A 15655-nucleotide genomic window follows, 5' to 3' on the forward strand; every position below is an offset into this window, starting at 1 on the left:
GGAGACTGCAGAGCTGCTAGAGGAGCTAAATTAGCTATTGAATGGGAAAAAGAGTTGCAGAAAGCTAACATCAATTTTTCAAGCTCAGGATGAAGCAACTCTGAATGAGATCAAGGAGACCTACAACAGAGAAGTACCAGGAAGATTTCACCTAGGATTCCACCAAATGAGGGGTGAAATTTTTGAAGCTATTGATTTTGTCCTAGGCAGTCTTACCGAAATGGGATATGATCAAAACAAGACGGCAATTAAATTAGCAAAACTCTCTATTCAGTCTTCCTTTTTAGACAATTTAAATTGAAGAGATCCAAATCTCCTAAGTCTCTGTAAGTCTCTGCAATTAGTTGACATTGGTGACCTTAATGATACAATCTCAGTTATGCATCTTAATGATATCTCCCTACATGGTGATATGCCTAGCCCTGTGGGACATCATGTTTCGATATGCCTAGCCCTGTGGGACATCATGTTTCTCCTTGAGTTGGCTGTGGTTTGCTATGCCTTTTCCCTACGGGACATCATGTTTCTCCTTGAGTTTAGCTGTGGTTTTGCAGCCTCTCGGTTTTCTTAAGAAAAAAAAAAAAGAAGCCAATTTTGGACACATAAAAATTCCATACCTATCAAAAAATCAATCAGTATGTTGTACTGTAAGAACAATCAAAATTTAACTCAAAATTTCGGCAAAAATCTTTACAAAATTAGTAAGAATTGTGTTATCAAATTGTCTTCCATTCATAGACTATCTAGTTCCTTGTATACCACCATCGCATGTTTCTTTATGTATCACTGTGTCTATTAATTGGAATATCACCAAATCAAAATCAAAATACAAAAACTGCAAGAAAATAACAACAATGGAAAACAAAAAAAATGGAGGCTGGCGTATTAAAGAATGTACGCGTATTTTCGGCTGCTCACTGATGGCAGATCCTCCAAGGACAACAAAATAGTCCCTTTCTTTTGTCATTCGACGTGCTAGAAGCACTGCTCGACTTCTCGCTTTTGCCCATTAAAATTGCTTTCTCCGTCAGAAAACAGCATCGGCTATCGCTTGTATCTTGAAAAATCCGGCAACAAATCCACAATTATAAAAATAAATTCAAAATGAAGAACAAACTTAGCGCATACAAAATCAAGGCCACTGGCTCTTGATCTTTTTCCTGAAAACAACCTCAGTATCCAAACCAAACCCATCAACATTTTTCACCCGTACCACTTCAGATTCTTCAAACAATTTCATCAAAGGAGCCACACTGAACAAATCATTCGCAGAATATTTATCAGCCCGCCGCGATACCGCGACATGCAAAACACAAATACCGCCAGGCTTCAACGTACGTTCAATTTCTCTGACAAATTTAGATGGATACAGTGCATGATCAAACACATTGGAGAATTCGAAATCGAACGTATTGTTATCGAACGGTTGATCATGAAAATCTCCTTTCATTACTAATGGAGGGTAAGGCACTAAATCAATACCCACCGAGTTAGGAACACCAACTCGTTTTAATGCAGCAACTTCTTGCCCAACTCGGGCACCGATACACAAAGCTTTTGAATCGTTTGAAAGAAGCTTTTCTCCTATCAAATCTGAGAAGAATTTTGAGAAAACGTTCACTTTGCGATCCCAGTCTCTGGTTATCCATACCTTTCTAAGTTTTGGGTTTAAGGTTTTATCGAGTTGTCGTTGTACGTATTTTTCGTAGGATTCGTACCCTGGTCGTATTCGAAGGCCTTCCACGTCGTTAGCTGCACCATTTTTGTTATTGTTGTCGTTGGTGGTGGTGGTGGTGTCGATGATGTCCTCGTTGTTCTGCTTGTTGTTTTCGTTGGTGGTGGAGGTGGTGGGTGGCGTTGTGGTGTCCTGAGAGAATGATTTTCTAGAGGAGAAATATGTGGTTGTGGTGGGGGTGGGGGTTGTGTTAGGAGGGGTGATAGTTTTTTTATACGGAAGATGATGAGGAGATTGGAGGAAGAGGAGGAAAGAAAGAATGGTTATAGAAAGAACAACAGAGAAAATGAAGATTCTTAATATGAATGGTTTTGTAGTGGTGCTGGTGGAGATGCTGGAGAGGCTGGTGGTTTTGATCATGGCTTAAACATGGAGAACAAGGAGAGGTTTTTGGTGGTTTTGATGGTTTCTGAGAATTTATCCTGATGGGTCGGTAGAAACAAGGTTGATTCTTCTTAATCCAAAGAGAAAAATAATGTGGAAGAAAAAAATAAATGAAATGGAAAGTAATTATCTAGAAGTTTTGCTGTTGTCTTTTTAAGGTTTGTGGTTTGTTTGTATTGTTCCGTTGGTTGAGGGATGCGGATATTATTAATTATTATACAGGCCTGCAAATGTGCTGTGGTGTGCAAGGCACATGGAATTGGCTAGCTGTTTTTTTTATGAGGAAAAATAATAATGGTTCTGCCTCTGTGTCCCTAACCCAAGCCTGAACATTACTTGATGGTTCTTCTCTGACTGTGTGTTCTGTATCTCTTAGCTTACTCGAACTCGAGCTTTGCCTTCAAGTCCATATCTGCATCGGCTTGCGGATGGAGTTAACTAAGCCAAGCGATATGGGTGTGAAGGTTTGAAGAACAAAGTGGTCTGGTTTCTGGTTTGAAGCACAAAGTGTGCAATGGTTTGGCGTGCGCTAAATGGTTTACTGCAGAGAATGGTGGGCAACGACTCGAACAATCAATGGATGTAAATTTTTCTGCGCTTTAGTTGTGATTCACAGTTCAGCTCAAGCGATGAAGCAGCCTGTGAAGTGTGAACCTATACAGAAGGCCACACTTTTTGCTTGATTGAAGGTTTTTGAGGTGCCTTGAAGCACCATAAGAGTCGAGTCTTTATAGTCTACTATTTTAGGGAGGAGATACGCAGCCCCCGAAAAACAACAGCAGACCCTTGTGCCCACTACACTATTTTCCTCTTTTCAATTGTTATAGCTGCTTGGTGTGAACTATAAAGAAGGGCTTCATAGCTCTTTCATGCTACTATTATAAGCTCAATGTAAACCGGAGTGGGCACTACCGCATTAATAATGAATTAAGGCTCAACAGAGTGGTCTTCCTAAATTAAGGCTCAACATAAAACTATCATAAAGCTTCAATCGACACATATATTAATGTAAAGGGAAATAGAGAGGCGGTAGAAATAACCCAAGAAAATAAAAATCAATTTAAGAAATGGAGGTTCAAACTACAGGCATTTCAATTGTTTACTTGCTTTGTTGGGTTTTACATATATGGAAAAGAAATAACTGCTATACATATACTACTACCATTGTTTGACTGCGAGCCGAACTGCCCGACACTCAGCTGAACAAATTAGGACGAACAAGCGAGAAAACTTGTGACTATTTCCCCCTTCAGTATCACCTGGGAAACAACATAACAAGAAAGTTTTCAGAATAGAACTATTCTTAGAATGTTTGAAGTAAATCAATGAGCAAACGAAAGCATATGTTGGAATTTTAGCTTCATAATCTACAAGTTAAAATCATATATATGTGCATATGTAGACCATGAGTAAATTCTGATTCGAGTGCAGATATGTGTCAAAGCAGCATAATTCGTACTTCCTATTTCTGAATTAGGTTCTCACCAATAAGAGCAGCATAACAACATGATGCACAACATAATTTAGAAGAAAGAAAGAACTACATAGCACTATCTTCTTGGGGTGAAGATAGATCCAGTTGGACAACAACTTTAAAAGCCTGCTTCTTTCAGTGGTTCTTTATGAGTAAGATTTGAGCGCACCACCAGGAAGGTATCCAACAACAACACAACATCTACTTCTATTTAACCTAGTTATTTCATATTCTACAACTAGGGTATACAGAATCATGTGAATTCAATGAGTTGTATGTGGCATGGGTGCTATGAAAACAAACTGAAATAATAGCATCTCAACAGAATATACATCTTGACATTGGACCCTGCATCTCATGCTAAGAATGGGAATATAAAGTATGATGCTTACCACTGAAATCAAAAGATCTGACCCGAACCAGCAACGACGGGACATAAGCATCTAAAGGTCTTTGTCAGGACTCATCATCTGATGCTGTATACCGGTTTCGTTCTAGTAACCGCCATGAACCTGGTGCTGGTGTGCCATCTGCCGAACCACTTTCCCCATCTCTTGTATTGGACCTACTTTCAGTATTGGACCTACTTTCTGCCTCAAAGTTCTCCCCCCAAAGAGGTAATATTGATGATGATGATGTTCTCCTTCGGCTCCTAGTCGGCACTCTGGATCTGGAAGGATTAGACCGCATACCGCCATTGGTAGTAGCAGCGGTGGTGGTGCTGCCTCCCGACTCAGGTAGAGAGCCATGCGAAGAAACCCTAAAAAAGATAAGGACACTGAGCAATCCACCATTGGCAGGAATCATAATACTATCATCACCTCTATCCTCTCCAAACGCAGACTGAATTGTACTAAGCACATCTCCAAGATCCCTCTCTCTCTCTAACATTCTCCAATCATGCTGCCTCTGTGGATCTGCTGCAGTTGGCCGCACAAGGGGATGCTTGAGCCTTGCATGCTTCCTGAGATCAGCATAATTCCCATTGAACTCACACATCTCGCAAGCACAACTCCTTGCCTTGGCATTCATGAAGTGACGAGCACGTTCCACAATTACCCACCCATTGACCTGGCCTCGACAGAGGGGGCATGAAAGCTTTAAGGGTATCTTCCTCTCACAAGCTATAGTGGGTGGAGGTGGAGTCCCTTCACTGCTCGATTCTTCCTGTGGATCCTCAATAATTGCTTCTGGAATAACCATATTTGTAGAGCTAGACTCTGGAACTTCTGCAGGTGAAGTTGTTGGTGCTTCATCAGATGCCTTCCGGAACTGGTCGAGACAGTTTGAATGCCGGTAGCTTGTATCACACATGTAAGGACGACACCCCTTCTCGTGGGAGGAACATAAAAGTAGAACAGCATTATGAGGGTGCTCCATGCACACAGGGCACCTAGCTTCTTCCCATTCCTTTATATCCTCCACACGATCTAAAGGTCTTTTGGATGAAGACCGCAAGGTACGGCCAGAACTGCAGTAAGGAGATGCCTTTGGCATCGAGTGATCTTTTCTATCCTTTGGCATTGTAAGATGTTTAAGCCAACCTGATGTCTTCAAAAACGATTTGTGCTGAAGGCCTAAGACGTCATGAACGGTGAAGAAGCAATGTAAATTAGATATTCAATTATCAGAAACTAAACTACACTCGGAATCTGAAATATAAACTGGTAAGAATAAAGAACAAAAGATCCTGATAAGAACTAAAGTGCAGTGAGGCTCACTTACAAGACGAGATCCAGTAAAACTAGTCCTAACTAAATATCACACATAGCCAACAATCAGAATCTCAAAAGAAATACTATCATCTGAAGATAAACCGCAAACATACTACCAACCCTAGCTACATACTTACATGCCAAACAATCAAGCATCTTAAGAAGTTCATTCACTCGGCGATCCTTCCTCACCCCATATCACAATAAAAAGAAGCAAATACGACAGCTTTTGGACCCATTTCATAATTCTCCACAATATTAATTTCTACCACGCCCGAGAACTCATATTTACTAATCCATCCTCTACTTCTCTTACTAAGGTAACCTTCTGCGCAAGACCCACAGAATGTACTCAATCAATCAATCAATCACCCATTACTAAGATATAACCTTCTGCGCATTAACACACTTAAACTGAACAAGAGAGTATCACAAATTAATCTCCCCAATTCCATCACAAGAATAGACCCACGAATTTATCACGCCACTATACTACTCCCAACATTCACAAGGCTGAAAAATGCAGAAATTAACCTCTCATACCCCATTGTCACTCCCCTACTTTGTCTTACTGAAATGACTCTGTGAAACACCCATACAATTACTCTTCCCAATCAATCATTATTTACAACATTAACAATAAAACCGAAAACTAAGTATATCACAAATGGGTCTCCCAATATCAATCCAGTAATCATCATGACAATAGACTTACAAATTCACCACACCATTATCTACATATATCTCACTAACATCAATTGGATAGAAGAATAAAATCACCCTTAATGTCACATCAATTCATAAAAAAAAAAAAAAAAACTCAATACCCACAAAACCAATTCAATTATACATTCTAACATCTAAAAATACAAACAAATCCAACCACCATAACCTCAAATCAAAACCCTAATACAAAAACAATAGATTACTCAATAACCCCATAACACACACAACAAACAAGCGATGATGATTACTGAAACAAAAATAAGAATCAACAAACCTAGAAATTTGGTAAGATCTAAATTTCAAAAAAAAAATGATCGGAATAATACCAAAATCAACCTCCTTCGATGATGATGAAGAAGATCAATAAATAAATAAATAAATAAAGTCCTTCTCCTCCAAATAAATTAAGTCGGTGAGGGAGAAAGAGTGAAATCTCCTTCTCCTTTATCTTCTTCTTCTTCTCGTTTAGGGTTCCTTGAGAGAGAGAGAGAGAGAAAAATGCTCGTAAGCTAAGCTATCTCTTAAGCCATGTTTATACTTTACAGAAAATTGGGCGCTGTAATAAATAATGGGGGTATCAATAGCTGACGTGGGCTACCCTTTTTCGAAAATGTTTAAAATTTAAAGTCGGCTGTAATTTTGGATACAGTGGTGGAGATTGGTTCAATTGAGGAGGTGGAGTTTACCTTGTGATTTTTCACCGTTTGTTAGGTTAAGGTAAAAGTTCATTGTATGGGCTTTTTCACTGCCGTCACATCAAATTCTTTTGATATGTTTAGTTGCCCGATGGATTTTAAAGAGTTTTTTTTTTTTTTTCTTCCCCTTTTTAAATGCCTCGTGGCCACCCGAATGTGGACATTATATGGACACTATGATGCTTTAGATAATGTTTCCCGGTTCAGGATGTCATGTAACATTTTTGTTTGTTTTTTTTTTTGTTTTTGGAAGAAGTTATTTCTTTTTACTTTTATTCTTGATAAATTTGGTTTGGGCGGATGGTACTGCCATACGAATGGTAAATAGCGATACAAATGATCTAGGTTTAAAACTCAGCGTATTTCGACAAAACTTCCTTCTTTTCCTGAAGGTAAAAAGGACTCAATAGGGTTCAAATTTATAAAACTACCTCAATGAATTAGATTTGCGGAGATACATAGGAGTAAAGAATTTGCATTTCACAGGCTATTTACATTGTCTTTTAGAGCATGTTGATATAACGAGTGTGCCAAACAATTTGCACTTTACGAACATGCTCAAATTTGACATCATTAAAGAAAAACAGTTAGGTCTTTAATCTTCAGAATTCCCGAACGAATACTCTATGGTATATCCATAACATCTCCCTGAACTGCAGCGGTCACATTAGCAACATCTCCTTCTATTATGATTTTGTTGAATTTGTGCTCCAAACCCAGTTCCACTCCAAGCTTGCAAGCAAAAGTTTCTGCCGATAATTTTAACATGTGATATTGACTTCATTCTCCAAACTCAAACAGTCTAGACTATAAGTTTCGCTCAGTTATAGTCATCAAAGTCTTAATCTTTCAAGGAATAAAGCTCACAGTTACGAAGAGGAGAACTAGAAGGGTAAAATCTCTTTTTTTTTTTGGTTAACCCTCATGAAAGAAGCTAGACTTTTGTTGCATCACCAAATTCTTTATCGATCAAAATATGAGACTTGTTTTGATTGTGTTAGAATACGGGCATCCAACTCAAAACCAATTGACAATGCGTGGAGAGGTCCAAAGGATTATAAACCGCAGGATCTTAGAAACCCAGACAATATGGGATTAATAATCTCAACACGCCCCCTCACGTGTAGCCTCGTTGGGCCTAACACGTGGAACAATAAATCGGGTAACGCGGAGTAAAGGTGCGGTCATTTGACTCGACACAAATAACCTGCTGTGATACTATGTTAGAATACGGGCATCCAACTCAAAACCAATTGGCAATGAGTGGAGAGGTCCAAAAAATTATAAATCGCGGGATCTTAGAAATCCAAACAATGTGGAACTAATAATCTGAACAGATTGATAAAAAGAATTTACTAATCAAAGAGATCAGGGAAAGTGTGTTCGAAAAGAATAACAGAAGGAAAGACGAGAAAATATTAATAATAGACTTCAGCAATAGAAGGGCTCTGACATAATCACTTTCTTTTGTTGTCAGGAAAATTGTGTTCCTCCTTCCCAAGCTTTTAATTCAAGTGTTTGTAAGAATATTAAAATGATTTTATTCGCAGCTTGTTCTTGATAAGAGTTTTGTAACCATTTTTCAAGTTTTGGGACTGACCTAACTCACTGTTGTGAATTGAATCTAGAACAAACTCGGGTGTAAACAGGTTTAAGCCTTATAGGGTGTTATTTAAAGAAAAAAAGGTTGATATAGTACTTCAAAAATCACTAAGCTAAACAAGATAAAATTAAAATCTAATTTGTTTTTCTTTTGTTAGTACAATTTGAGTAAGTTTGAGATAAATAACAATCACTCATATTGGATTTGGAAAAATTATGACTGGAATTTCAATTCCGGAAAATGGGTCACTTGTCTAAATATTTTTAAATCATGGTTCAAATGGACGAGTAAAAAATAGTTTGGGTGAAATGGTCAAAAAAAAAAGTAAGGATGAAACTAGCTTAAATTTAAAAAATAGCAAGGATGAAACTGGATACATCCTGTATAAATTAAAAATAAGAAAAAATATTTGAAAATGGGCACGATGAAACTGGTTACATCCTGCCTATTTTTACATTTTTTTCCATTTAAACAGTATCAAAATCTAACTGTCCATTTCACCCAAGAATTGTTGATTTTGGTCTTTTTAACCAATTTTGTGTTTCAATAAAGTGACATACCCCATTGAGGGTAGTTGCGTTGTAAATATCGACGTCAAGTTTTTATTTTCGCTATGTCTTTAGAATGTGGAAAGAAATATTAGTTATGGCAACAAGCTTCTTTGTTGTATTAGTGTATCTCCAGTAGTGGGTGTAAAGACAGTAAACTATCTCCAGTAGCAAAGGAATTAACTTTAGGCCTATTCATATGCACAAGGTTGAAAGAACCTAGTTAACATACCAGGTGGCATGGCAAATGAGTTGCGCCACTATGGAAAAACCACTAAGCGACTGATTTGCTAGCGGCAATTATTCATTATAGCGTTGCCGATAATGTGAATATCGCCGGCGCCATAGTTACCATTGCTCGTTTTTCTTTATATCGCCCGTTTGACACTTTATCGCTTAACGGCTATTTCCCCCCTCTTTTCCTATATATACTCCCATATACTCCTCAAATTACTCGCACCTACTTCTACATATATTTTACCAATTTCTGTATTTGTATCCGGAATTTTAAATTTCATAATCATCAATGGCGAGATATAATGAAGAGAGGAAGGTTATTATGAATCTGTTTAGATTACAACAAGAAATGTATCGGAGGAGGTTGCAAGAACTTGACGATGAGGAAGCTGAAAATAATAAACTAATCGATACTCTAATGCTCACACATTCGGTACAAATACCTAGAGTTCCAGAGCCAAAAGAAGTATTCTCAAGAAGATATACGTTTTGAGGGAGGAAATTTTACCACCAGAACCTGGTGCACGATTATTTTCTTCCCAATTGTGTATACTATGATCAAAATTTTCAAGGTCGATTATGCATGCCTCCGTATCTGGTGAAAAAGAATATTGAATAGCTTTGTCGAGTAGAACCTCAATTTAATTATCAATTTGATGCGATGAATATTAGAGGTCATAGTCCTGAACAAAAAGTTACTTCGGCTTTAAGGATTCTGGGTTATGGAAAACCAGCGGATGCGAACGATGAGTACCTTCATATGGGAAAAACAACTTCATTCAGTTACCTTTAATTGAAATGCAAAGTAATAATTAATCATTTTGGTCCAACATATTTACGAAAACCAAGGAAGATGTTAGACAAATATTGAGGGAGAATGAGGATAAGAGATTCCCAAAAATTATAGGTAGTCTTAATTTAATGCATTGGGTATGTAAAGGATACCATGTTTATTGGGTCGATCAATATAAGGGTCATTATCCAAAATCAACCGTTATTTCTTGAAGCTGCTGCTTCTTATGATTGTTAGATATGGCACACTTTTCTTGGTCTTTCGGGTTCACAAAATAATATTAATGTTTTGCACAAGTCGCCTCTGTTTGAAGATATGAAGTATGGAATTTTTCCCCAAGTCCGTTTCATAATGAACGACCATCAGTACACTCATGGGTATTATCTTGCGGATGATATTGTTTATGGGTGAAAATCGTTTCTGCCGATTTTGGTAATTCCGGTGAGTGAGAAACAGATCTAAACCCTAAACAAATGTACTGCACATGAGTACTTTAGATTCGAGAGATCAATCTGTACAACTCCGGCCTAAACCAAGAAATGGTCGTTCCGGATTTGCTTCAGTCACAAAGAGGAGGAGAAGGGCTTGTTTAAGGAGGGAAGCGAAGAGAGTGTTGAGACCAGAACATTTCTGGAAGAGTATTACTTGACTTGTATCAGAAGGTGAAAGCTTTTGGGAAAGCTAGCAAAGTTGCCTTTCTGAGTATTGTATTTCTCCTGACCAAAAACTTGTTGCCTTGGTGGAAATAGGTAAAACCTATGTATACAAGTCTAAGTGAAACGTACTCTGGCCTCGTAAGAAAAAGAAACGGATGAGTTAAATGGGAAAAGGTGGTAACACCTGGTATTGATGGAATTTGATGGAATTGATGTTCCATAATGAAAGAGCGTTTCACCATTACTTCCTGCATTTACTAACCGTTTTATTCTTAATACACTGTCTTGAACCGGGCATTTGTGTATGCCGCATGCTGTAAACCGCCAAACCAAAACCCTAAAGAGCATCCCTCAGTTTGTGACATGTATTGATGTCTCGAGTGTTTTCGTGGAAAACGTGTAGCATGTCGCTGGTGTTTGATAAGTTGACCTTGAGAGATGTGCCGGCTCAGTGACGACCTTTGACGGTCGAGATTTTGCAACTTAAGAGAAATCATGGCCTTTGATGTAGGCGCGATATGCCAAAGTACAAGGGTTGCACGTCATGTGCCAATGGCTTGTGCAGAATTCCTTGACTGTAGGTTGCACATCAGGTGCAAGTGGTAATGCCAAAATGCAAGTGTTGCATGGCATGTGCCAATGGCGCGCGTAGCAGCTTTGGCCCTAGGTTTGCAAGGATTGGCATGCTAGGTTGCAAGGGTCGGTTGGCATGTGCCAATGGCGCGTGTGGCGGCTTGGCATTAGGTTTGCACGACTTGGCATGCTAGGTTGCAAGCGTCACTTGGCATGTGCCAATGGCGCGTGTGGCGTCTTGGCCCTAGGTTTGCACGGCTTGGCATGCTAGGCCGCAAGCGTCGCTTGGCATGTGCCAATGGCGCGTGTGGCGGCTTGGCCCTAGGTTTGCACGGCTTGGCATGCTAGGTCGCAAGCGTCGCTTGTCATGTGCCAATGGCGCGTAGGTTCGCACGGCTTGGCATGCTAGGTCTCAAGTGTCGCTTGGCATGTGTCAATGGCGCGTATGGCGGATTGGCCCTAGGTTTGCACGACTTGGCATGTGCCAATGGCGCGTGTGGCGGCTTGGCCCTAGGTTTGCACGGCTTAGCATGCTAGGTCTCAAGCGTCTCTTGGCATGTGCCAATGACGCGTGTGGAGGCTTGACCCTAGGTTTGCACGGCTTGGCATGCTAGGTCGCAAGCGTCGCTTGGCATGTGCCAATGGCGCGTGTGGTGGCTTGGCCCTAGGTTTGCACGGCTTGGCATGTTAGGTCGCAAGCGTCGCTTGACATGTGCCAATGGCGCGTGTGGCGGCTTGGCCCTAGGTTTGCACGGCTTGGCATGCTAGGTCGCAAGCATCGCTTGGCATGTGCCAATGGCGCGTGTGGCGTAATGATTGTGCGGCTCGAATTTGGCACGGCTGCCGTTAAGCGCAATGATTGTGCGGCTTGGTTTTGGCGTGGTTGCCATGATGCGCGGCGATTGTGCGACTTTGGTGTCGGCATAGTTGCCATGATGCGCAGCGATTGTGCGGCTTTGGTTTTGTCATAGTTGCCATGATGCGCAACGATTGTGCGGCTTTGGTTTTGGCATAGTTGCTATGATGCGCAGTTATTGTGCGGCTTAGGGTTTTGTGTGTCGAAACCCTAGTTTAGCATTTGAAAAAAGATACCCTGGTAATTTTTTACATAAGTGCATTAAATGTTCTAATAAATGTGTTTAGCGTCACCGATGACGTCATGCTATGCGTAAGGTTTTACGATTTTACCCCTTGTCTAAAAACCACCATCAACATTAAGTCCCCTGCTTAGCTTGGAACAGGGGCCTTGTTGCAAGGTAAGCATAAGATGGTGACAGAAGAGGATAAAACTGAGACAGTAAGTCGTGAAAGAGGGCTAAGGAGACTTGTATGACCTTTTTCGAGATGTAAGTAGAATTCGCAATCCTTGCATCTGGTAGCTTTGCACAAATCCCCGTGAGACCAGGTGCCTTCGACGCCTGACTTTGGAACGCGAGGCGGAGCTGCTAGCATAGGTGTGAGAGGGACTTGTCAGCATCAAGGAGATTGAAGCGGGTGTGGGCCATCTGGCTGTCATGGCGTTGGCAAAGGGGAGCATGGATGGCGTTGGAAAGTAGGCGCTTGGTAGAGCCGGTGTGAGCAAGGGAGGTGCATATGCTTTGGGAGTGGCGAGATTTTTCCTTGTGGGCCCGATTTCCTTCCTTCACGCACGGCTTTAATCAAGGCATTCTTTCCTTATTCAAAATCCGGAAGCATTACACCCGTCATTTCTTCTTTCCTTTCTTTTTTAGGTTCTTCAGTATTTATGCCCAGTGAAATTGCACCGTCTTCCCAAAAAAGTTTTTCTTGTTGAGTCTACCTCTCCTCATCATGTCGACCAGAAGTGAATCATCTTCGAACCGTCTAGATTCTCCGGGTAAATGTGTGAGGCTTGACTCTTGCAACAACACCTCGATCAGGGTTACTCGGGTCAAGAAGATTATACCGGTATGTTTCTACTGATCGACATATGTTTCACTGTTTGTTGATAAATGACAAAAGTTTTCTTCTATGTAGAGATATCCTATCGGAGCATGCGTTACCATCATTGAAGATGATCTGGTCACGCCTCTTTCTTCAAGCCTGATCTCATTAACCACTGCAGATCTGGAGAATGCCGATTTAGGGATTTCTTATCACGAGTATCCCAATGCAGGTTTGTCGTTTGGGACCCGTATGAGGTGTCTTTCCTCCAACTACCGGAATTTCGGTGGGTTCCTGGTGCGGAAATAATTCGTGGCTCTTTACACAAGGATATGGAAAATATATGGTCACATTGCTACCTGGAGCGTGGTGAAGTATTGTTCGTCTTCTCTAGTTTCCATAGTGAATTGCCTCTTGCTGATGGTCGCCGAAATGGAGAGTATGTCTATCTGTGCTGTTGTGGAGTCAGCCATTCAAAAGTGGGAGAATATGGTGTCTACCTGTGACTCTCTGGAGTTCAATGTCAGCTGGTTGCGACATCGTCTTGATATTATGAAAGTCGACAGGGCCGGTATCCTTGCTGGTGTGGTCCCTGCTACAAAAGCTATGCTGGAAGAGGAGAAAGCTTTGGCTATGGAGTCGCAGAAGGTTGAAGAGTTAACCCGGAATTTGAAAAGTAGGACTGAAAGATGTCAGAGTCGATTAAATATGATGCTTTCTAGGGATTACAATCTATTGGATGGTCTTTTCTGACTCGTGTTATGAGATGCAGGTTTTTTTTACTTGTTTATTGAAGAAATAAAGAAATTTTATTGATCTGTTGAGGTTGCATCAAAACTTGATAATTGGAAATGAAAAGAAAGCGAAAAGGGTGCCTGGATTTCCGCGCCCTGATGTAGCACGTTGTGAGATAGTGGTTAGGCATAGTATGCCTTGAGCCATTTCCCGTTGATGATTGCCTCTAACTTTCCTCCATCTTCCTTGATAATCTTGTAGTACCCACTGTCATACGCCTTCGTAATTATATATGGCCCTTCCCATTTTGGGGAAAACTTTGGTGCAGATACGTCTTGCTAGATGTGTTTAGCAGTCTTCAACACCAAATCTCCTGTTTTGAAAACCCTGGGTTTCACAGTTCTGTTGTATGCTCTGGAAACTCTGTTTTGTATTCTTGTGCGTGTTCTTCTGCCCTGAATCTTATGGAATCTATGGTGTCTAGTTCCGCTATTCTGGCATTCAGTGTTTCGGCTTCATCCCATTGAACTCCACTTGCCGCGGCAATTCTGGCAGACGGGATTTTGATTTCAGCTGGGAGGATTGCGTCTGTACCGTAGATGAGAGAGTAGGGAGAAGCGCCGGTGGAGCTTCTTGGAGATGTTCGGTATGCCCAGAGGGCCATTGGCAGCTGCTCATGCCAAGTTCTGGGATTGTCGTGTACCGTTCTGCTGAGAATTCGAATCAGGGTCTTGTTGGTGCTCTCGGCTTGCCCGTTTCCCTGGGGGTAGCATAGGGTAGAGAAGACTTGTTCGATACCGTACCTCTCGAGTAATTCCTTTACTTGTTTGTTAGAAAAAGGCGTGCCGTTGTCGGTGATGATGTGTTTAGGTACGCCAAAACGGTAGATGATGTGTTCCTTGATGAACGCCGCGATTGTGACTCCGGTGGTTCCTTTCAAGGGGATAGATTCGACCCATTTGGTGAAGTACTCGGTCGCGGTTATTATGTATTCATGCTTCTTTGAAGATGGCGGATTGATCTTCCCGATGATGTCGAGTCCCCGGCTGTAAAAGGGCCATGGACTACTTATCGAGTGCAGGGGTGTTGGAGGTGCGTGGATAAGGTTCCTGTGGACCTGGCATTCCCGGTATTTCTGAACGAAAGAAGATGCGTCATCTTCCATGGCCGGCCAGTAGTATTTCTCATGTATTTGAAGAAACAACTTTTGTTTCCCTTGGTGTTCGCCTTCGTGCATTTCTCTGAGCATGACCGGGATTTCCGCCTCATTCAAACATCGTAGTAAACTTCCTCCAAAACTTTTGCGATATAAAATCCTGTCATGGAACACAAACCTTTTGGGTCCTTGTTTTATCTTGGACGCGTTTTCTTTGTTGGTAGGGAGTATGCCATCGCAGAGGTAGATGATATACGACCTCTGCCAGTCCTCATCGTGATTAATATTGAAGACTTCTGACTGATGCGGTGGTGCTTGGAAATTGGAACATGTTTTGTGAAGCAATCGGGATTGAGACTCCATCTCTGGCCAGTAGTAACCAAGTCGTTGTAAACGACGATAGAGGGTTACTACCGATGTTATCCCACAGACCTCGGCATGGACGCGGTCAAGTTGCTATTGCGCCTCTTCCTTTCCGAGGCATCTTGACAGGGAGAAGTCTGGGTTTCGATGGTATAGAACGTCTTGAAGCATAAAGAAACTTCGCAAAGTCTTGAGACTGACCTTTCCCCAGGAAAGTGAGATGTTGAGTTCCTGGATAATAGGAGTTCTCCAGTCATCGTCTCCGGCCTCCTCAAGTTGCGAAAGCCACGTGGAAGCTATGGTTCGCCTTTTCACTGTCAGGGTTTCTTCGAATACTTCGAACTGCAACTTTGATGCTAG

At 41.1% G+C, this 15655-nt stretch overlaps 2 protein-coding genes across 2 annotated transcripts; both read right to left on the reverse strand.

Moving 5' to 3' along the window:
- Window positions 1–640: 640 nt before the first annotated feature.
- Window positions 641–2382, reverse strand: LOC113341076. Its single transcript, XM_026586106.1, has one exon. The coding sequence runs from the start codon at window positions 2093–2095 to the stop codon at window positions 1133–1135; it is 963 nt and encodes a 320-aa protein (XP_026441891.1). The 5' UTR covers window positions 2096–2382; the 3' UTR covers window positions 641–1132.
- A 773-nt stretch (window positions 2383–3155) lies between these two features.
- On the reverse strand, window positions 3156–6564 carry LOC113340928. Its single transcript, XM_026585977.1, has 3 exons — window positions 6361–6564; window positions 3986–5170; window positions 3156–3378 (listed from the first exon to the last, which is right to left on the reverse strand). Exon 2 carries the CDS (start codon window positions 5115–5117, stop codon window positions 4050–4052), a length of 1068 nt encoding a protein of 355 aa, XP_026441762.1. The 5' UTR covers window positions 5118–5170; window positions 6361–6564; the 3' UTR covers window positions 3156–3378; window positions 3986–4049.
- Between the last annotated feature and the right edge of the window lie 9091 nt (window positions 6565–15655).

This window comes from Papaver somniferum, unplaced genomic scaffold (assembly GCF_003573695.1).
Source record: "Papaver somniferum cultivar HN1 unplaced genomic scaffold, ASM357369v1 unplaced-scaffold_24, whole genome shotgun sequence".
Taxonomy (NCBI): Eukaryota; Viridiplantae; Streptophyta; class Magnoliopsida; order Ranunculales; family Papaveraceae; genus Papaver; species Papaver somniferum.